This window comes from Cebus imitator, unplaced genomic scaffold (assembly GCF_001604975.1).
Source record: "Cebus imitator isolate Cc_AM_T3 unplaced genomic scaffold, Cebus_imitator-1.0 Scaffold125, whole genome shotgun sequence".
Lineage (NCBI taxonomy): Eukaryota > Metazoa > Chordata > Mammalia > Primates > Cebidae > Cebus > Cebus imitator.
This window is the reverse complement of record NW_016107440.1, coordinates 4196852-4219998: the sequence shown is the minus strand read 5'-3', so window position 1 is coordinate 4219998 and position 23147 is coordinate 4196852. Positions and strand designations below refer to the sequence as shown.

Sequence of the window (23147 nt, the reverse complement as noted above, 5' to 3'; positions counted from 1 at the left end):
GATATGGGGGTTGGAGGGTAAGATATGGGGGTTGGAGGGTAAGATGTGGGGTTGGAGGGTATAGTGTGGGGGTGGAGGGTATGATACGGGGCTGAGGAGTCAAGAAGCCATCTCTCCTGGGTAAGACCCTATTGGGATCCCCACAATGGTGCGCCAGAGCCCTGAAGGGTAACCAGGCACATGGTCCCCCGGGAAGAACTGTGCTTTGGTTTCTGGACAACACTCCCTCCTCCTCCTGGGACTTGATCTTCTTCCAGCACTTTCCTTCCTCTGAGAGTTCTCATGCTGGCCACTGCAGCCCAGTGTTTGCATACATGCAGCAGGCCTCAGCTTCTGAAATATGATCCTTCCTCCCTCTTCTCTAAAATCAAATTTGACTTCCCTTAGCCCACTCTCAACTAGCTGGGCTAGAGGCATTAATCTGACAGTGAAATTCACACTACAGTGTAAATGACTGACCAAGAAAGGGCTTGGTGAGGTAATGCTTTAGCAGAAGGCATGAGTCTTGGTTGGTGAAAATTCTCTTGGCAGGCCAAGAGAAAAAGGTAACTTTTTTTCCCTGCCTATCAGTAAAAACCCATTTTACTTGAGGTTTGAGCTGGCCCTTCCAGAAAGTTCTTATAGGCCACTAGCAGATGTAGGAGAAGGAAGTGCCAACAAAATGTTTGGGTGAGGCAGAGACTACGTACCACACTCAGGAGGGTTGCTTTCCTGGGGCAAGAGGTCCTCTGGCTGGGAGGACCCTGGAGGACTCTAGAAGACTAATGGGGGCCTTGGCGACAGAGGGAGGCCCAGAGTCCTGTCCTCAGCCCCAGGGACTCCTCTTCCACTGCCACCACTCTTCTGCCTAATCTAGGCAGCATCCCGTAGGAAGCAACAGAAGCATCACCCAACATACTCCCTGCACATGGGCTCACAAGACCCTGAGGTCCCTAGGGAGGCGGGCACAGTCTCCTGCTTCCCATTAGGCAGGATCTGCCTTTTCTGGGCCTGCATGTGGGCTTGAAAAATAGTCCATGAGGTCCAGAGACTGGTAAGCCTGGGCCTGGAGTTTGGGCCCACACACCTCGTCACAGCCTCAGAGGTACTGTGCTGAGCTGGGGTGGCTGCCCCAGGGTCTCCTGAAGAGGCACGGATGAGCCACTTCCAGGGCACACCTCCCCATGTGCCTGGGGTGAGCCAGCTTCCGTTTAAAAGCCAGTTTCTCTTTCTTCACCTGAAATTGGAAGACTTCTCTCACTCCGTGGGGTGTTAAGAGTGCCATGGCCCCTGCATCTGGTTGCCAGGAGACCGAGCCAGGACTGACTCAGGGTTTCCGGAATCTGGGGATGGCTGTGCCAGCTTTGTTAGGTCGTGAATGGCTTCTCCCAGGCTTCTTTCCTCCCAGCCGCTCCTGTGATGCTCTGGGCCTCGTCACCTGCACCTGCTCAGGGACTGGAACCCCTTGCCTCTCCCTGACAACCTGTTCTCCTTCAGGAAGCGAGCATCCTGAGACTTCCCCAAAACATGCAGACATGCACACACTTGCACACACAGGCACACACAGACACACATGCACACACACGTGCACACACGCTGCCCCTCATCCTCATCCACAGACAGATGTTTCGGAAAGGTGCATAATTATTCTTAACTTTTTTTTTTACAGACAGGGTCTCACTATGTTGCCCATGCTGGTCCCAAACTCCTGGCCTCAAGGCATCGTTCTGCCTTAGCCCATCAAAGCTCTGGATTACAGGCCTGAGCCACCACATCTGGCGGGCTGGACCTCATTCTTGACTTGTTGCCCTCACTCCTTTCCAGCTGCCTTGAAGCTCTGCAAACTCTACCTCCTAAACATTTATTGAGCCCATTCTCTTCTCTCCATCCCATTTCCACCCCAAGTAGAGTCCATTGCCATTTCTTGCCACCCCCACCCCCACAACTACACCATCCATTCTCCACACTATTGCCAGAGGCAACTAAAACAATAAATCTAATTATATACTGGGATTGACAAGAGTGCTCGCTAGGATTCTGCTGTGTGGTATCGTGTTTGGGAGGTGGTTACACTGGTATATATACATGTCACTTAAGATCTCTGAATTTTATTTTACATAAATTATACCTTCTCCCCTTTCTCTATACACACAAATACATCTGTATATGAAATTAGACTATGTCAATTTATTGCATCCAAACCTTCCATGGCTGCTCAGTCATAAGCCCCAAAGCCTTGATGTGACTGTCGAGCCTCAAGTGACGTGGACCCTTCTTTCTTCTCCAGCCCACACTAGCCTCTTGCCCACTGGCCTCGGCTTCACCCACACTCCCTCCAGGACTTTGCCTGCTGTCCTGTCTCCCTGGAATGCTGTTTCCTCCCTTGATCTTCCTAGATAACTCTGGCTTTTCATGTCTCAGCTTAATCATTCCTTTCTCATGGAAACCTTTCCTGAGTCCCTGTCACATGCTCTTGTAGCACTAAATGCACCCACAGTAGCACTTTACACGTTGTGATTTTTCATTTCCTATAGATGATTGTTCTAATGCTGCTTTCTCCTAGATTGTAAGGCAAGGAGGGCATTTTGTTTTATTTATGACTGTGTTACTTACACTGTACATGCCTGGCACATAGTAGGCACAGTTGTATGTTGCACGGCTGTGTTTGTTTCTATCATGGCTCTCATGACATTGCACTTTGTGTATTGATTGAATGATGGCTTCCCCCTGTAGCCTGCTTGTCCTGCAAGGGCATAGACAATGCCTTAGTCACCTCTGGAGCCCTGGTACCCACTGCAGGCCTGAATGGTGGCTGGGACTCAGTACAAGTTTACTGGCAAATAATCAAGAGTCACAAAGTGATGTCGATGGCAAAAACTGGTTATGGACAGAGCTCACCTATGTTCATGACTCATTTTGGCCACATCCAATGTTCTCTTGCTAAAGAAACATGGACATCGTCAAATCTCATCTGAGAGCCACACGAAAGCCACGTGACCTGTCAGGCTTGAGCTTCATGGCATCTGTGGTGCCTTTTCCCATTTATTGTGTGTGGGATGGTTATTTGGATCTCAGCTTACCCGCACTAAAGGCCTCTTTGGTAATGAAAATGAAACAAAAACCTCACAGACTTAACAAACAACAGTGAAGAGTATTTTTAGTTAGTAGATAATGAGAGCTCTATTTCAAGAGCTCCAAATACATTATCTCTTTTAATCCTTACAACAATTCTACAAGATAAATATAATTATCAACATTCCCATTTGATATATGATGAAATTGAGCATAGAGGGATTAAATACCTTGTGCAAAAACCACATGATCTTAACAATTGGCCGTATTTTCAATGCTGCTGCAGGATTCAGGGGTTTTCCAAGTAGGGCCTGACATTTAGGCTTCTAGTTAGTGCTAAAGCACTGTTTACTTCAACGCTTGCTTCAAGCTGCAAGAATCACCTGTATGATAGAGATTTTGATTACCCTTGATTGCATGCAGATTTGACCATTATTTTTTCCTTTTTATTCCCTATCATCACCATCATCAATATGGTTTTTATCATCTTCATTGCCACCATCCTTGAGCCCCTGCTAAGACATGAGCTTGGATGCCTGAAATATGAGAAGGTATATGGTACAGTCACATTATCTAAAACTATTCCATCTGAAAGGGAACACATAGATCTTTTTTCTAAAGCCCTTGAGTTTTCCACAAACAGAATGAGGTTCAGAGAAGCAAATGGGGGCATCCATAGTCAGATATCAAAGTCAGGATTTGAACTGAAGCCCTGATCTGATATTAATGCTGCTTCATCTGCACCGTGTTACCTGCCTGTGATGGTCAGTTTTATGTGTCAATTTGGCTAGGCTGTAGTACCTAGAAATTTAATTAAACATGAATCAAGATGTTGCTGTGAAGGTATTTTACAGATGTGTTAAACATCTATAATGGGTTGACTTTGAGTCTGGCTCTGTCACTCAGACTGCAGTGCAATGGCACAATATCCACTCACTGCAACCTCTGCCTCGGGTTCAAGCGATTCTCCTGCCTCATACTCCGAGTAGCTGGGATTACAGGCACCTGCCACTATGCCTGGCTAATTTTTGTATTTTTAGTAGAGATGGGTTTTGTCCTGTTGGCCAGGCTGGTCTTGAACTCCTGACCTCAGTTGATCCACCTGCCTTGGCCTCCCAAAGTGCTGGGATTACAGGTGTGAGCCGCCGTGCCTGACCAGTTCTCTTTTCTTGAAGGAAGTTTTTACTACAGTTCCCTTCCTTTTCTGCCATTGCATATGGGACGTGATAGGGACAGACCCTTTGACTTTGACGTTTTAGAACTCACAAGGACCACAGCTAGACTTGATAGACAGGAGAGCCTTCCCAGAGAGCCTGTCTATTCCTTAGCCGAAGGGCCAAGTGTAGGTGAATATTGAAAAGATGTTTATGGCGGAAGGGGCACTGCAGAGGGTGGATTGTGGCAGATGCTGCTTGTGATCTGTCCAGTATAATTCTCTTCTAGTCCTTTTACAAGAGAATTCCCATTTTGTTGGGGCATCGACAGCAATGTATGCTGTTTCTATAAAACGACATTTCAGTGCCTCCCTTGCAGATTGGACTAGTCATGTGACATGATCCTTGACAGCTTTTCTGGACTTTCAAAAGCCCATTTACCCTTTATCCCTTCCTTTCCTGGAGCTCTGGCAGTCATGTTGCAAGCACACGAATAAGCATCCCATCCTGAGGTCCTTGGTGAGAGCCAAGGCTTGCTGCACCAGTCACTGACTCCTAACTCTTGGACTTTCTGTGACGTATGAGAAGGAAACACCCATATTTGGGTTAAGCCACTGTTGCTTGGGCTTAGAGTTCCGCATAGCTGCACTAGGTGCTGTAGGCTTGAATCGCCGAGGCTCAAGCTGGGTCAAATGAGGTGAGGAGGACCAGGCAGCGAGGGGCTCTTGCTCACATAAGTCAAGCGATTTGCCAGAGCCAGGAAGTGGGGGTGTTGAGGTCTCAGGATATCTTCTTTTGTCACCGATGTGAGCTGCATCTCCTGCTTCCTCTCAGGTCCCTGAGAAAGGGACAGTCAGGCTGTCATCTTGGGAGACTTTTCCAGGACTGGGGGAGGGTGGGAGCACAGGATGGTGGTGGGGGGCTGCTGGGAATCCTTCTCAGTAACATAAAAGGAACTCCATCAGGGACAAATCATTGTGATGAAAGGCGCGTCTATACCATGGTGGACACTTTCTCAGAACACCAATTTAGGCTTGTGAGCTTGCAGCCCCTTGGACAGGCTGGCAACCTTCATTTCCCCGGGGAAGGAGCAGCCAGAACATAGACCTTGCTCCAGGTTACCCTAAGCCCAGGCACCTGGAGGTGGCCGGGGGAAGGCAAATAGTCTAGAAAGGCCATTTTTAGGACATAGGCAGCCTAAGTGTGCTTCAAAGCAGTCGTTCATTCATTTATTCACCCAACAAATGTTTGTTGAGCCCTTAACAGAAACCATACTGTGAAGAGCATGAGACACAGAGATGGCCTGTGAGGGGTTATATGACACTGCCCTGACTTCTGGCACTTCCTGGTGTGGTCTGCTTTGCTTAATCCCTGCTGCTGGGCTTTCCATGTCTCGGGCAGGCTCCTCCTCATGCATCTGTGCCTTTTTTCTGCCCAGACGGCTGGTGCCTGCTTGGCCAGCTCACTTTGGCCAGGCCTTCATCCAATGTCACATCCTCAGATTGCAACCTTTAACCACACATCTGCAACGGCACCCCCCGCCCTGGGCTTTCACTCTCCCCACCCAGCTTCATCCTCCTCCCCAGCAGGTTACCCCTTGCCCTGGCCTGGTTTCCTAGGCATCTGTCTCCCCCACTAGGATGTTACTTAAGAAAGCAGGGGTCTGGCGTTGCTCCCTGCTAGGACCCATGCCCGGAGAATTGTCTGGCATAGAATTGACACTTCCAATGTATTTGTTGAATGAAAGCACCAGGACATCCAGAGGCTCCCAGGACAGTAGAGGAGCAGACCATGTCACCAGCCTGCAGCCGGAATGTGAAGACAGAACCCTCAGGGGACTGGGATGGAGGAGAGGCAGGCCATTGCTGCCTGCAAAAGGTGACTGTGCATGGGAGACAGAGCAGGACTAACTGGGGACCGAGGGTCCAGCACAGAGAGAGGGGATGAGATGCCTGGAGGTGAGGAAGTGAGAGGGTGATGGGACCAATGTGAGGTGGGCAAAGAGGTGGGCAGTAGGGGGAGGTTGAGAAGAGTCATCCCCAGCCCCAGCCTCCCTTCCTGTGGGAAAGTGCAATGTGGAAGTGAGCTTTAGAGCTGGGGCATGCCCCCTGGGGAGAGTCTTTTGTTTTTAATAGTTTCTTTTTAATGGCTTGTTTTAATAGCTTTGGTGTTTAGTTTGTTTTTAATAGCTGCTTTGGTTGTAGAAGCCTGGCTGTGGGCGATTCCTGGAGCCAGTGCTGTCTCGGGCTCTCTACGTAAGAAGGGGTGAGGCTTCAATATCTGGACAACAGTAGCTTCTCCAGCCAGGAAGGAGGTAGAGAAGTTGCAGAGACAGCCAACACCCTCTGCCACAGTAGCATCGACCTTCTGCCTGGGGATAAGGACACATTGGTTGGAAAAGAGATGAGGCAGGACACTAAGAGGATAGGAGAGGTGAAGGGTTAGGGCTCTCAGTGAAGAGATCGGAGGTGAGACCGAAGTGGAGGTGGTAGGAGGTTCCAGGGGAGACGCCACCAGAACACTCCTCAATGGAAGGAGGGTTGAGCGTGAGGGCTTGGTGTGCAGGGCTGCATACTGGTCACCCCCAAAGGTCCTCCAGTGCAGGGCTGTGAGCTAACCCCAGCTGCCTTTCCTAACCCCAATAGATGATAGACAAGAAATTTGGCGGCAGTAAACCAGAATTAGTTCTAACTAGGTGAAATCATTAACCCCCAAATGCCCCCATGGATCTGAGGAGGGCTGCCAGGTTCCCTGTCCAGCGAGGTGGGGCTTTAGCCTGTTTACCTGAATCTGTGAAAAGAGAGAGACCTCAGTTTGATTTTCACTTTACAAAAGGAGAGCAGAGGCTGGGTGCGGTGGCTCACATCTGTAATCCCAGTACGTCAGGAGACAGAGGGCTGCGGATCACGCAGTCAAGAGATCGAGACCATCCTGGCCAACATGATGAAACCCTGTCTCTACTGAAAATACAAAAATTAGCAGGGTGTGGTGGCGTGCGCCTGTAATCCCAGCTACTTGGGAGGCTGGGGCAGAATTGCTTGAACCAGGGAAAGATTGCGGTGAGCTGAGATCGTGCCACTGCACTCCAGCCTGGCCACAGAGTGAGATTCTGTCTCAATAAACAAAACAAAACAAAACAAAAACAAAAAAATTAAAAACAAAAGAGCAGAGATGATGTAATTGCAAAAGTGGGGTCGGGGGTGGTTTGGAAGTGCATATGTTTGGAACAGGGCACCAGTGATTCCAAGAGTGGCCCTGCAGTACTCAGACCCACATGGAAACTTAGTTTCTTCAAAGCCTGTCCTCTTTACGCCTGGGAAAACTGGCACACTGGCTAGAGGAGTTCTGGTCAAGCCTGTCCTGGAGGGGAGGCTGTGACTGGGAACTCAGAGGCTGGGGAGGGACGGCCTGAAGCAGCTTTGGAAAAGAGGGAGCAATCCTGGGAGCCTGAGAGGTGAAAGGAAGAATTGGAGGCCCCAGAACCTCAGCTCATGGGAGCACTGTGTGTTTATTCGGTATCTCCTCTGCCTAGAACGGTGTCAGGCACATAATCAAAAACCAGATCCATATTTGTTGAATTCATGAAAGAAAGAAGCTCCTGATGATAGTAATGTGGCCAACAGCAGCCCTGGGGGTTTACCAGTTTACCACTGGTAGGGCACTTCAGAAATGAGCTCAGGTTCTCGAGTCCACCCATATCTGTGGTTCTGTTGAAAGGGGAGAGCTGAGCTGCTGGGGACTGTGGGAGCCACACAGAGAGGATGAAAAGCCGAAAGGATGGGGCCCTGAGTGTGTGAATTCATGTATATGAGGGGGGAATCATGTCCTCCAAAACTTACATGTTGGAATCCTAACCGCTCCCCCACCCCTTCCTCAGAATATGACTGTGTTTGGAGAAAGAGTCTTTAATGAGGTAAATAAGGCAAAATGAGGTCATATGGGAAGGACCCTAATCCCACAGGACTGATATACTTACAAAGAGATGAGATTAGTAAACAGACACTCATAGAGGGGCAGCCACATGAGGACGCAGGGAGAAGATGGCCGTCTACAGGCCAGGAGCGAGGTCTCAGGGGAAACCAGCCCTGCTGACACCCTAAACTTGGACTTGCAGACTCCAGAATTGTGAGGAAATAGATTTCTCTTATCTCAGCCTGCGGTCTGGGGTCCTGTGTTATGGCAGCTGAAGCAGACTACAGTGTGGGCGTCAACCTTGCATGGGTGGGGCAAGGCTGGTGTCTCCCTCCAAAGAAAGGGAAAGACATGGCCCCCAGGACAGAGAAGAGCTTCTCCAACAATACTGGGAAAGGAAGAACCCATTCATTTGATTTAAAAATGTTGAATCTGTTGTCGGTCAGTACTTACAAGAATACAATAAAAGGAATGATTATAAAATGTATTAGGCACACAAAATATGAGCCAAGTGTTCTTGCACTTGGATATCATGACAAAGTCAAATTGCTCTACATTTCTAAATATGTACCCACCATGTCTGTCCTTATTTCACTTTGTGTAGGTAACAAACTGCCCAGAACTCACTGCTAGTTGTAATTCCTTTTAGAAGCAGGGCTCTAAGGCCCTGCCACTCATTCCAGGATTGGTCTGGCTTTAGAGATCAGACACCTGGGGAGATGTGTCCAGTGGGAAGCTCCGAGGGGTCCTGCCAGCCACACCCCCTGTGATGGCGTCCTTTAGAGGACACTCATGCATGGCCTGGCTGCCTGCAGCTGAGAGCCTTCTCAGCAATAAGGAGAAGAAAAATGAGCATCTTTCCTTCCCAGGAGTAAAGAGGGGTGCAGAAGGGGAGGGAAGAGAAGAATCCAGAGGGTAACTAGAAGACAAAACTCCTAATCCAACCACAGCAGCCACCTCAGCTCTGCAATCAGGACTTGGTGAATTTTCTGTTGAAGTCAATCTGAGCTCATGTGACTGTAGAATGATGCTTGCTTTGGTGTCTGGGTAAAGGCAGTCATGGAGCTGGAACTATAACAAAACACAGAGCAACTTCTTTCAGGAAGATTTGCAATTCCTCTGCAATTAGCAGAGGAACAACGTTAATAATAGCTCACCTCCTATTATCCTGTCCACAGGTCCATGGAGACGGTGACTCTGGGAAGCTGGTGAAGATTTCGAGTAGCAACTGTGAGGGCTGGACCTGACTAGGGAATGAGAGAAACCTTTAGAAAGAGCATCAAAGACTGGACCAGGGAATGAGAAAAACATTTAGGAAATGAATCAAAATCTCAGTTAATGCTGAGACAGTGAATTTGAAGTAACTTAAATCCACAGAAGTGAGCAAATTCTTCCAGAAGCTTCTAACTGGTGACAGTGGAGGAGAGGAAGGTAGGTTGTTGCATTGTTCTGCAAGACAGTGGGTGAAGTGTGTTCCATGAGAATGGGGCTGGGCGGAGAGCCATTGTAGAGCCAGGAAGCAGGAGAAGGCATGGAGGCAGCATGGCTGAAAGGCTACCGGGCAGTCTTGTGGTGAGAACAGGAGAGGAGAGAGCTGGAGGGTTAGGGGACTGTGGCCTGAGACTGAGCTCTTTGAGTTTAGGTTTCTAGAGCTGATCACATCTGGGCAATAAAGTCTGGGGAGTAGGTGATGAGTGAGTTGGTGAGTTGGAGTGTGGATGGAGGGTACTAAATGGAGGGGATTTGAGGCCAGGTCGTGGGCTGGGTGCCACACAAACATATGGGCATCAGGGAACAGTGGCAGTTCTGAAGTGGATGGGGAGATTCTGCATGGCCAGGTGCCAAACTCCTCATGGCTAGGGAGCAAGTCCATGAGGTCTGAGGATGACAGCAGCAAGGAGCTGCCGATGGGGGCAGAACCTGACAGTGGACGTGCCCTTCGAAGGAAGGAGGGGCTATGCCGAAGTGTGAGAATGGTGGCCTGACAGCAGCATTGGGGAAAACCAGCCCATCCTAGGAGGGCCTGGGGTGGCAGAGTTCCCCCGAGAACAGCTGAGGAAGTGACAGTCCAGAGGCCACTGGTTCTTACTCAGTGTGTAAGTGCCAGTGGCTGTGTTTACACACCCGGTCCCAGGAACCAGGTTCCTATAACAAGCTGTGGCTCCTCCTCTCACCTTTTTAGGACCTGCGTTGTCCTGTCCTTCTCATATCCTTAGTCTCACCCCATCACTGGCCACTTCCTTCTGTCCCCAGGCAGGCACAGGCTGCCTCCTCTGGCCACCATCTTGTTTCTTTCCTGCCATGCATTGGCAAACTTCCCAAACCAAAGGTATATAATTTCTGCCTCCATTTCCCTACCACGCTCTCACCTATAATCTCTCTTCTGTCCTCTCTTCTCAACTGAACAGCTCTCTTGGAGGCCACCAGGGCTCCCTGCACTGCCAAGAGTTGGTGCCATTTCCTTTTTATTCTCCTGGTGTCTCAGCAGCCGTGGTTGGATTACCATTCCTTCACCCTGCAAACACGCTTAGCCTGTTTTCACACTGTTGTACCCTCCTGATTCTTGACTCTTCTCTCTCCATTCCCTTTCTGATGCTTCATTCTCTTTCTTGTATCTTCAATAAAATCCCTTCTTGGGGCTATGCCGTTCTCTACCCAAAGCACAGTATAGTGATGAGATGCATAGAGGCCAATGCCAAACTGCCTAGACCCAAATTCTGGCTCTGCCACAGACCAGCCAAATGACCTTGGGAAATTAGTTCTCATTTCCATGACTCTGTTTCCTCATATGGAAAGTGGTATAGTAATAATACCTACCTCCTAGGGTTTTTGAAACTCTAGACAGTGGCTGCTATGTGATAATTATTAAGCCTTTTTCCTTTGGGGCTCTCCCATCTACCACTCTGGCTCCATTTAAGGCACATTTTAAGCCTTTGTCAGATAGTCCCATGAAATTAGTTTCATTTGGAGTGAATTCATGTTCTCATTGCTGATTCTCTTGACTGTCTCTTTACATCATATTTGTCATGTGATTTTAAATGTTGGTTTCAGGCTCACCTAGACTAGGGGGTTTGCTTTTGTTCTGTTTTCTCTTCCCCCTCTGTCTGCCACCCTCCCTGGGTAGTAGTTTTGTGGTGGCCCTCATGCAGGGCCACCGAGTTCTAACTCAGTTCCCTAGTTAGAACGGAGTCTCCTAGTGACATTGTGGGAGTTCTTCTTTTGCAAATATATTGGGGGATATTCTAGACCCAGTCACCAGCCGTGTGGCTGAATCTTTTTGATCCCTCTTACTTATTACACCAATGGCTTCTTGTAAATGAAGCAATTTTAATAAGTTAGAATAAAGGTTGTCAAAACCAGTAGTTATCAGCTGAAGTCCTGATTCTTCATGCAGAGCCCAGAATATGAGTAGCACAAATATATTTCCAATAGTTTATGTGTGTGACACCAATGGCTTCCTATAAACCAGGGTTTCTCAATCTCATCGCTGCTGACTTTTGGGGCTGGGTAATTCTTCGTCATGGAGGGGGTTGTTCTGTGTATTGCAGGGTATTTAGCAGTGTCCCTAGCCTCTATACACTGGATGTTAGTAGCATGTCCCCCCTCTACCTGAAACAAAAAAATGTCTTTCAGCCATTGCCATGTGTTCCCTGGGCAACCCCTGCTCCACCAGCAGAGCTCCAGTATCGTAAAGCCATGTCCCCACGCAGGGGTCACCATTCCCTTTTACAGCTTCTGTGTCTGAAGGGTATGGAGGAGCCCAGCCAGCCTGTGGTCTCAGCCCTACTCACTGCTTTGTGTTTTTCGTCTGATTTTGGGCAATACAGATGTTTGCCTTTTTGGGATTATAGGGGGAAACCCTAGTTATATCTTTTTGTTGTTTCTTTGTTTCATTTGGTTTCTCATGGCTATGAAATTGGAGCAGAGGGTGTAAAGTCATGCAGATGTACTACTTCATCTGGATCCAAATACCCTGTCCTTTTCATCCTTCAAAAATGGTGTCCTCCTTTCAGTCATGATAGTCTTTCTGTCTTTGGAACATTTATAGCACTTATTGTCAACAGTCGTCACTTGGCATGTTCTGCTTTCAGCCACTCAGAAGGGTTGTCAAACTCTAGGATTGGTATTTGATTTTAACTGGCTTGTCTCTTGCGGCTACAGTCTGATGTTGGCTTCTCTGAGGTTTCTTTGCATATTCAGAAGTAACTAAGGGAGCAGGTGGAATATAGTAAGTATTTGGGAAACACTGAGTCATGAATCTCTTATTGATCGGTACAAAGGCCTCTGAGGCTCAGGTTCAAAAGTTCTAGCTACTATGTTGCAGTTTTGAGTCATTGAAGAAGGTTCTCTGTAGTACAAAGGCTATTTGACCATGCAACTCACAAAATCAGAGATATTACACGTGGTCATTGTTAGAGATAAGGTAGCCCTGGGTCCTGATTGCCTGGGGACAGTTCCAGTTTACTCCTGTCATCAGATGGAATTGAGAGTGCCCTATTTCATTCCCCAGAGTGCCTTGGTTTAGCTGATAAAATATGAGGTAACCCCACTTCGAGGCCACTAAGTATACTCTCCTTATTTTATAAATGTGGACATTGAACAAATTATATTTTCCCTTTACTTACAGTGTTTCCCCACATTCCCCTGGAGAAAAAAAGCTAGTGAAATGTTTTATTGGCACTATGTGCTTATTCATGTATTTGGATAAACTGGCATTTACTGACTAGCAATAACTGCTATACACTTGGCAGGTAGGGGCTCAATACATGTGAACCAAACATACATCATCAGAAATGCCTTTGCCGTACTTGTATTCTGTGCTCTGCATGAAGCATCTGGACTTCTGCTGATGACTACTGTGTTTGACGATGTTTGTGCTGATTAAAATTACCTGGGCAAACCTAGATTTCCACCTGCAGTGTGATCTGCCCCCCAGAGCCCACAGCCACACACATCTGGTCACTGGGACTGACCACCTCTGTCAGCCAGAAGCAAGGCTTAAGTACTTCATTTGTGGAATTGATCAGTTCAAGGCAGAGAACACATCACGAAATCTTTGCCTCTTAATGGTAACACAGCCTGAGTCCCCATAACTTCCACCGGCTACTCTTCTACCTAGTTAATTTCCAGGGAAGAAACTGCCAGGCTGGAGGTCACAGTTTGTCCTCTGCCTCCAGGCAGCCCTGCATCTAAACGTGTATTCTAAACAAACCGAAAACTAAAAAGCGAATTTCCAGTCCTCCAAGGGAGTTGGTTTGAAAAGTCCAGGCTCCAGTGGTTCGCCATAGGTGCTGCCAACCTAAAACCAAAGTGATCCATGTTGTCTGAAGTGACGAAGGAGGGCCCTCCGGGGGGAAGCTGCTGTTTGGCTTTGACAGAGAAAACAGCTAAGGATGATTGACTTCTTGGCTGTCTCATTCAGGCCTCCGTGTGCTGCCTCCTGTCTGATGCAGTGTCATCGTGTGTCCTTCTCTGCTTTCTTCTGGGAGATGGAAAACTGCCCCCCACCTTTCCACTGGTGTCCCCCACTCAGGACCTGGAGTTCCTGCCCAGTACCATGGTAGACAGAATGCTCCCCCAATCCTGCAGGCTGGTCATGAGCCCCCGGATGGCTGGAACAGGGTGGGAGCCACTGGTGCTCAGAGGGCTCCCCTGCAAGCTCCCAGGCTGTGTTTAACAGTCTTGACAAGTGTACCCTTGGGCAGAGGGCCAGGGACAATCTGTGTAACCCACTAAGCTAATTATCCTCTCTGCAGACGGCCTCCTGCCCTAATCCTCTTGGGTTTGCCATAATCCAGCTCCCTCTGGGGTGAGCGGCCAGGGTGGCAGGCCTCTGTGCAAATGGACCATCTGTTGGAGCTCAGGAGGCTGGGCTCCTGCCCAAGGGACTGGGGCCTCAGGCTCTCAGGCCAAGGAGAGTGGCCCCGAGGACAGTACAGAGGAGCGTGGCCAGCCCTGCGGCCCAGCGGGGCTGAGCCAGTGGCAGGGAAGGAGGCGGCATCCACATCGGCCTGACTTTCCTCCAACAGATGTCCCCCTGAGGCTTAGGAGCTCAGGGGAGCTGAGCCATGCCCTTGTGCTCCCTGGAGGACGGTGAGTCAGCAGCTGCCTGTGTCTCACAGGGTCAGCCAGACACCTTAGGGGCAGAGCCTTGGCTCTGGGTAGTCATAGCAAGCAGGGAGGCGTTTTGGCCTGAGAGCCTGGGAGGGATGTCTCGAACAGGATGCTTGCAGTGAGGCAAGATCGGGTCTCTTCTGCAAGGCCTGCTGGGCTGTTTGGGAGCAGATCATGTTTAAACACGGCGCGGTGGAGTTTCAGGTTCCTGCTCGTTGATTTATAGGATGTTAGTATCATAGCCTGTGTGGTTCTCCAACCTGGACATGGAGGGTGAGCAATGCAGTCGCTGGAGCCAGAGAGGGAGAAATCCGTCCCCAGGACCCTCCTGGGGCCCTTGGAGAGGAAGGAGAAGGGGGCCAGCTACCCCTCGACTCCTGCTAGGTGAGGTCAGCTGGGGTGGGAGAGGATTCTGGGGAGGGGTCCGATTTGCTTCTTAGAAGACCTAGACTTCAAGCAGCCTCTGAAGACCCAGGGCAAATAGAGTGACAAGGAAGGGGCACAGAGGATCCCTATGAAAGAGGTCATTGAATATTCTCTAGGCTGGTCATTGAATTTCCCTGGCATCCTGGGCCCATTTCTGCAGAAGAGACTGAGGCCCAGAGAGATGAAGCTTTGGAAGGGCCACAAAATCAAACTGGAGCCTCTCTTTTCATGATCATAACACCCCCGGCAGCTGGGCAAGTGCCGATCTGTCTGGTTTTCTGGTGGAGAAACTGAGGCTTAGGCGAGATAAAGGTTCCAACAGCAAATGAGCAGAGATCCATGGTCCAGACTGGGCTCCTCAGACCAGGTCCAGCGTGGCTGTGGGTGACTGTCCTGTGCCTCAGCTCTGTACTTCCCCATGGGCCACGCCTCACAGCCCACTCATCCCCTGCCCCAGGCTCCCTCCCCAGCTGCTGCACAGGAAAGGGAAAAGGGACAAAGACACTGCCTTGGGGTGCACCTTGGAGGAGGTCCCGGTAGGGCACCAGGGCTCGCTCCCTCGGAGAGGTCCACAGCCCAGAAACACATTTCAGATGGCGAGAACACATCTTTGAGTTGCGCATTCCGCATCATTCTTTGTTTACCCTCTTGGTTATATAAACATCTTCCAGAAATCCTCTTACAGATAATATTGACCTCAGACAGGCCTGCTGCTCTCTTCTAATGGGCGGGGGGAACAAGACGAGCTGGTGGCCATTTTTCGCACCTCTGTGCTTAATGTATATGTGTATATGTGTGCAGGTGTGCACTTGAGTGTGCATGTATGTACAGGTGTGTGTATGCATGTGTGATACATGTGTGGGAGGTGTGTGTGGACATGAATGTGCACCTGTGTACAGGTGTGTGCATGTGTGATGCATATGTAAGAGGTGTGTGTGGACATGAATGTGCACCTGTGTACAGGTGTGTGTATATGCATATGTGATGCCTGTGTGGGAGGTGTTTGGATATATGTGTGTGTGTGTGTGTGTGTGTGCACGAGTGTGCATGTGTGTATAGGTGTGTGTGCACATGTGATGCATATGTGGGGGATGTTTGTGTTTATGTGCGTGGGTGTGCACATGAGTGTGCATGATGAGTGCACAAGTGTGTACACACATAATGTGTGTGTGTGTGCGCGTGTGCTGCATGGGTTGGGGTTGTGTGTGTGTGTGTGTTGGAGGGAGACACCCGGTGTTATGGAGGGATCTGTGGACCTGCAGTCACAAAGCGTAGACCCACCGGGCCTGGCGAAATGGTATTCTGCTCCTCTGCTCCTGGGTTTTGATCTCTTAGGTGAAAATCACGGGGGTTGGACTAAACAAGCCTTCAGTTCCTTCCAGATCGATGGCCTGTGCATGCAGTGTTCAACAGCTTTCCCAGCTCCAAGTTAAATAACCCATTCCTGCAACCTTTCCCTGTAAAAGACATTTTCCAATCCTTTAATCATCTTGGTTACTTTCCTCTGAACTCCCTCCAAGAGACCTGTGTCATTGGATAAGTATGTCACATAAATTAGTCAGTAAATCAATCTGTCAACAATATCTCTTGAGCAACCACTCTGTGGCTTTCTGGAGGTGCCAGGCTGATACAATCCAACCATAGAGGAACAAAAAGAGTTTTCACCCTGCCTCAGACCAGGAGTTCATTTATCCAACAGTGGCCTGAGGCACCCACCGGGATGTCATCAATCCCCAGAGACCTGAACCTTCCTCTGGAAATACCTTAGGTAACATTAGCTGGGCACCTGCGCTGTTCAGAGCTCTGCTAGGCACTGTGATAGAAAAGTGAGCATGGTGACCTCCAGGGAGGGCAGGCATGGAGGCCGGGAGGAGATAGGGAAGCAGGGGGATGTGGGCTCAGAGTGGGGAGCTGGCCACCCTCAGGCTGCAGATGGAACCTTGGTGTTCAGATGTGGGCTGCTTTGAAAGTTTTTTTTTTTTCTTCAATACAGAAGGATGAATTGTAAAATGAAGTAACCAAAAGCATGTAGAAATTGGAGAAAACCATACTTTCACTTTCAAAGGGTGATTTCACCACTCACTGGCTATGTGAACCTTGAGCAAGTCATTGAAGCTTTCTAAACTCTGAATTCTTTAAGATACTGTGGGGCTTGTACCCGGCAGGAAGGAATATTTGAGTTAAATGATACTGCATCCGTCAAGTGTCTGGTGCATAGTGGGAGATCTACATGTATAATCCCCTTTCTCTCCAGAACTCATGATGGATCAGTTTCTGAGGTCCCCAACGCTTCTGGATGGATATCTCTATTGTCAGCTTTACTATTAGCTGGGGCTCTAAGTTCTATGAGTCCACTCTGTGATGTGTATCATGTTACTGTCCCAGCTTATTGATCCTAAAATAATTTTCTTCAACCCTGAATGATAGTCTTTTATTTATAGTGGAGTCATACGTGGCTTCATGATGGGAATGCATGCATTCTGAGAATTGTGTTGTTAGACAGTTATGTCATTGTTTTGTGCAAACATCATAGAGTGTACTTGCACAAGACTGGATGGTGTTGTCTACTACACACTCAGGCCCTATGCTGTAGCTTTCTGCTCCACGGCTACAAACCTGTACAGGATGGTACTGTACTGAATTCTATAGGCAACTGCAGCACCATGTGAAGTATTTGTGTTTCTAAACATGGAAAAGAGAGTAAAGATGCAGCATGAAAGATTTGGCCAGGCACAGTGGCTCACACCTGTAATCCCAGTACTTTGGGAGGCCAAGGTGGGCAGATCACAAAGTCAGGAGTTTGAGAGCCGCCTGACCAACATGGTGAAATCTGTCTCTACTAAAAATACAACAACAATAATAATAAGCCAGGTGTGGTGGCAGGCACCTCTAATCCTAGCCACTCAGGAGCTTGAGGCAGGAGAATTGCTCGAACCCGGGAGGCGGAGGTTACGGTGAACCAAGATCACGCCATTGTGCTCCAGCCTGGGTGACAGAGCAAGACTCCATCTCAAAAAAAAAAAAAAAAATTTTTTTTAAATGGCACACCTGTATAGGCAGCGCCATGATTATCTCATGGGGTCACTGTCGTCGGTGAGGTCTGTCATTGATAGCAGTGCTGACTGTGTACTGTATGCCTTGGGATTTTACAGTCATGGAGCAATAGCTCTGAGCATAGCTTTTATCTCCGTGGTTGGGATCCATGCTCTTTTTCAACTTAGCATCAATTTGCTGTGCTAGAAAGAGCACTTGGTCCTTGACCAAAACCCCTGATATCCTGATTCACCTGTCAAGACCGTTTTAGACAAACCACAGAGAATGCACTGCAGTGCTCCTCAGATGTCAGTGTGAGCAGAATCACCTGGAGGTTTTGGTAAACACAGATTCCTGGGCTCCACCCCCAGATAATTTGCATTTCTAAGAAGATCCCAGGCCAGGCTGAGGCTGCAGGTCCAAGACTTAGACTGTGAGAACCTCTTGCATGGAAAGAGCAGCCCTGGAGTTTAGTGGAGCTTGGTAGAATCAGTTGCCCCTTCTGAGCCTGCTTCCTGATTTATCAGCCTTTACAGACTAGATCTCAAGGTAATCATTAGACAAATTATCCCAGAGCACCTTGCAAACCATAAAACACATAGCTATTAGCGGCTTAATGTTTCCCTTCAGCTTTCACTTGCTCACCTATAAAATGGGGATAATAATGGTAATTTTTATAAAGATTAAGTGACATAATCTACATAAAAGCACTTTGTGAAGTGTAAAGAACTATGGAGTCAGCTGGGCGCGGTGGCTTACGCCTGTAATCCCAGCACTCTGGGAGGCTGAAGAGGGCGGATCACCTGAGGTCAGGAGTTTGATAACAGCCTGGCCAACATGGCAAAACCTCATCTGTACTAAAAATACAAAAAAATTAGCTAGTTGTAGTGCCATCTACCTGTATTCCCAGCTACTGGGGAGGTTGAGGCACAAGAATAATTACCTTGGATGGCAGAGGTTGGCAGTGAGCCAAGATTGCACCGCCGTACTCCAGCCTAGGTGGCAGGGAGAGACTCTCCCTCAATTAAAAAGAAAAAAAAAAATAACTACTGTGTCTTGCTTTTATGACTTCCTGAGCCTCAGTTTCCTCATCCCCAATGTGATAGAATGGCCAATGGGTCCATCCTGGGTGCCATCCTTGGTCACTTGGCAGCACATTATCATAGATGTGGGTAATGCAAGTTTGCGTGTAACACCATGGCTGATGCTGTTCTGTGTCTTGTTGGCCCCTTTGGTCAAAGCTGTTTTCTGGGGGACTGTATCCAGCTAGGATGCTTCTGCCTGCCAGAAACAAAGTTCCCAGCTAAAAGTGGCTTTAAAAATGTGGGGTTTGTTTTCCTGTCTAAAAAGAAGTCCAGAGGCAGGGAAGTTTGGGGCTGATAAGTTCATTGGCTTCGTGAGTAGATTCTCTGGGATTCTCTTGGCCTTCTCCTCATGATCACATGGTGGCTGCAGCAGCACTGAGCATTCCATACACACATCCCTAGAAGCAGGAAGAGATAAGTCTCAAATTTGCATCTCTTTTTGATGGGTGAAAACACTTTCTCAGAATCCTCTCATTGGCCGAGTTTGGATCACCTGCCTCACAATGAGGGAATTGGGATTGCATAATTGACTTAGGACAGCTCATATTCAACCCCTGTGGCTGGGAGGGTCCTACCAACTCCAGGCCACCCAATCAGGCCTGTGGCAGCAAGCAAGAGATGGTGCAGGGGTGGCTGAAAACAGAGGAGGCAGCCAACAGTATCGGCCACATCCACTATCTCTTTCCAGGAAGAATCACGGGCATAAGGGAATTGCTTGCATATCTGTAATCCTGTGTGTTGTTCTGAAGCTGGAAGCACGGACAGAAAGGGGCTCCAGCAGAATCTCCAGAAGCTTTTTTCTTTTTTCCTTTTTTTTTTTTTTTTTTTTTTTTTTTGTTTTTTTTTTTTTTTTTTTTTTTTTTTTTTTTGAGAAGGAGTCTTAGTCTGTCATCCAGGCTGGAGTGCAATGGCGCAGTCTCAGCTCACTGCAACCTCCACCTCCCAGGTTCGAGCAATTCTCCTGCCTCAGTTTCCCAAGTAGCTGGGATTACCGGTGCGTGCCACCACAGTGGCTAATTTTTTTGTATTTTTAGTAGAGATGGGGTTTCGTCATGTTGGCCAGGCTGGTCTAGAACTCCTGGTCTCAGGTGATCCACCTGCCTTGGCCTCTCAAAGTGCTAGAAGTACAGGCATGAGCCACCGTACCTGGCCAGAAGCTTTTAAAATATGTATTTATGAGCCTTCCCAAGAGAACACTGGGCTCTCTGGGATCCAGGGACAGCAACCGACCATCAAGCTGCCTCCTGTCCTGGTTGGGGCAAACCGTGGGCCAGCGGGTCAGAGTGAGACCACAGCCAGTGGGACTCAGCTGCCCACGGGTACTTCTCAGGCAAGGCCCTTGATCCTGAGGATTCACAGATGAAGACTGACGCATTGCTATTATGTGCTGTGTTTTCTCCTAAACCTGACATAGTCCTAGTCCCTAGAGTAGGCTCCTGACAGCTGCCGGAGTGCTTAAGAAAGAAACTCTACTGGCCATGAGTACTAGAGTTTGGTCAGCAGGTGAGGAGGAGGAGAATGAAGAAGGATTTGAGAGTAGAATCGGTTTTGCTGGAAGAAAGTCGTGTCTGTGGGTTGTTTGACTCTCACGCTTCGTCGTCTGTGAGAGCTCTGCAAATTCACTGGAGTGGTAGGTCCAGGAATTTTCTAAGGCAGGGAAAACCCCTACGAGGCTTTTATTCCACAGAGCAGGTTCTTGTCTGGGCTCAGGCATGGCCCTGCAGCTCTGTACGAAAGTAGGGCTGGGAGGGGAGGGCCTGCACCCTCACTGCCCGGGCCCCTCCTGCCTCTGGAGCAGATATCTTTGGCTCTGAAGCCTCCTCGCAGCTCCCATGAAGCATTGTGGGAAAGCTGTGAGGATGAGACCATCAGGGGCTTCTCTAGGGTTGGCATGTGCAGGGTAGAGGAGGTTGAATGCTGAGAAGGGAAAACATTGTGTCTGATTTCCCTGGGTGTATAGTGTCTGTCAACCAAAGTGATTTCCCAGCAAAAGAGATTTTTCTAAGTTCCCCATCAGGGTCCTTCACCCCCCACCCTGCAACTGAATTTCACTTTTATTGCCCAGGCTGGAGTGTAGTGGCGTGATCTCAGCTCACTGCAACCTCCACCTTCTGGGTTCAAGCAGTTCTCTTGCCTCAGCCTCCCGAGTAGCTGGGATTACAGGCACCCACCACCACGCCTACCTATTTTATATATATATATATATTTTAGTAGAGACGGGGTTTCATCATGTTGGCCAGGCTGGTCCCAAACTCCTGACCTCAGGTGATCCACCCGCCTCAGCCTCCCAAAGTGCTGGGATCACAGGTGTGAGCCATTGTGCCTGGCCCCTGTCAGGGTCTTAAACCCATATGAGTCAGAGAATGGCAGAGCCAAATGGATCTCATTGCTTCTCGGTTGGAAGCTCCCATTTTACTGGCAAAGACGTGGGGGCCACTTCGAAGGAGACAGAGAACCTAGGGCCTTGGATGGTGTATTCTCAGACCTGCTCCACTGTTCCTCGTGATGTTTATTTTAAAAGCTTGGAAACGCATAACGGATCTGGGCTGGAACAAATGCTGCAACTGCTGGATTTCAGAGCAGGGTTTCAAGCCTATCTGTGTGTCAGACTGGCCTAGGAAACTTTAAAAACAGAGCAGCTCTGGGAGGGGACTGGGAATCTAAACTGAAAAACAATAGCAGCCATTAGAATGGACACAATTAGGGAAAAAACACAGAAAATAACAAATGCTGGTGAGGCTGTGGAGAAACTGGATTTCCTGTGCACATGGTAGGAATATAAAATGGTGCAGCGCTGTGGACATCAGAATGGATGCTCCTCCAAAATGTTAAACATACTATTGTGATAGGATCCAGCAATTCCTCTTCTAGGTGTATACCCAGAAGCATTGAAAACAGGGTCTTGAAAAGCCCTTCGTACAGCTTGTTCACGGCAGCGTCATTCACTATAGCCAGCAGGTAGAGATAATCCATGGATTCATCAGTGAGTGAATGGATACACAAAACGCTGGCATATACATGAAGTGGAATATTATTCAGCCTTAAAAAGGAAGGAAATGCTGACCCATGCTGCAACATGGTGAAATGTTGGAGACATTATGCCAAGAGAAATAAGCCAGTCACAAAAGGACAAATACTGCACGATTCTGCTTCTATAAAGTGCCCAGAGGAGTCAGATTTACAGAGCCAGAAAGCAGAACTGTGACTGCCCGGGGCTGGGGAGAGGGGAAATGAGGATCGGGTGTGCAGTAGGTCCAGGGCTTCAGCTGGGGTGATGGAAAGAGTTTTGGAGATGAATGGGGGTGACAGCTGCATAATAGTAAATGTACTGAATGCCGCTGGACTGTGTACTTAAACATGGCTGAGATGCTCAGTGTTGTTATGTGTAGTTTACCACGATTAAATACATGAGAACCCAGACAGTAGCAGCGACAACCATAGCAGGCTCAGCTGTCACAAATATGCTCCCAGCTCCCTCCCTAGGGCTCATGCCTCTAGGTAGTTTAAACCTCTGAGCCTCCACGTCCTCCATGATAAAATGGAGATAGAATAGCATCTCCCTCTGGGGTGTGTGGTGACGAAGTTGGCCTGGGGATGGAGGTCCTCAGCTCAGCGGGCTCTCAGTAGCCTCATGGGCGATGCCCTCCTGTGGGTCCTGCAGCACCCTCTGCCCTTCCCAGCACAGCCTGGTCCTTGCCTGTCCCCAGCCTAGACTCTAAGCTTGGAAGTGCAGGGAGGGCTTCTATCTTGTTCTCTTGGTGACCAGCGGGAGGCTCAGTCTACCCCTGCCGAGGGGAGGAATGGAGAGGGCAGGGCTGCCTGTGTGGGGAAGGAGGTCTGAGGGCAGACATTCATTAGGAGGTGTCCTTTGTTGTCTTGTCACAGTCTCTGTTGCTGGGAGGCCCCAGAGCAGTCTGGAAGGGGAAGAAGTTGGGCTGCCATGGCGCCTCAGTGGGGGAGAAGCTGGGCTGCCGTGGCGCCTTGGTGGAGACGCAGCCACTTTTACAGGGAGCTCTGAGGCGGGACAGCTCTTTCCTGCTGCCCCAGCCTGGGGGCCGGATGGGGCTGGGTGGCCTTTCCAGCCCCTCCTGGATCTCGGTTGGTCATGCACTGCCTTGCCAGGGGTTGGGCCTTGGGCAAGGCTTTCTTCCGCTGGAGCGACCCTCTAAGGAAGCTGACAGCTGAGGGCGGGGGTGGCATTTGAGAAAAGTGACTGCAAGGGCCTAAGAGCTGGGGACACACAATAGGCCTTTAATACCCATCTTTGTTTAATCTTCACTGTGATCTTCATAGCCTCTCCAGGGAAAGCAGTATTATCCTTGTTTTGTAAGGACAGCGAGGAGCAGATAAGTCAGTGGACTAAAGTCACGTA

The 23147-nt window shown here is 49.0% G+C and overlaps 2 protein-coding genes across 49 annotated transcripts in view; one reads left to right on the top strand and one right to left on the bottom strand.

Moving 5' to 3' along the window:
- Positions 1-1293, bottom strand: part of CUNH8orf74 (chromosome unknown C8orf74 homolog) — a 23949-nt gene extending 22656 nt beyond the window's left edge. The window contains exon 1 of the mRNA XM_017540454.2: positions 1217-1293. Coding sequence (XP_017395943.1) covers positions 1217-1264 — 48 coding nt within the window. The 5' untranslated portion in view covers positions 1265-1293. The remainder of the gene's footprint in view (positions 1-1216) is intronic.
- Positions 1294-13925: 12632 nt separating this feature from the next.
- Positions 13926-23147, top strand: part of RP1L1 (RP1 like 1) — a 53620-nt gene continuing 44398 nt past the window's right edge. For all 48 annotated transcript variants that reach the window (XR_005202139.1, XR_005202138.1, XM_037742702.1 and 45 more), the window contains exon 1: positions 13926-14210. The gene's annotated coding sequence lies outside the window, so the exon portion shown is untranslated. The remainder of the gene's footprint in view (positions 14211-23147) is intronic.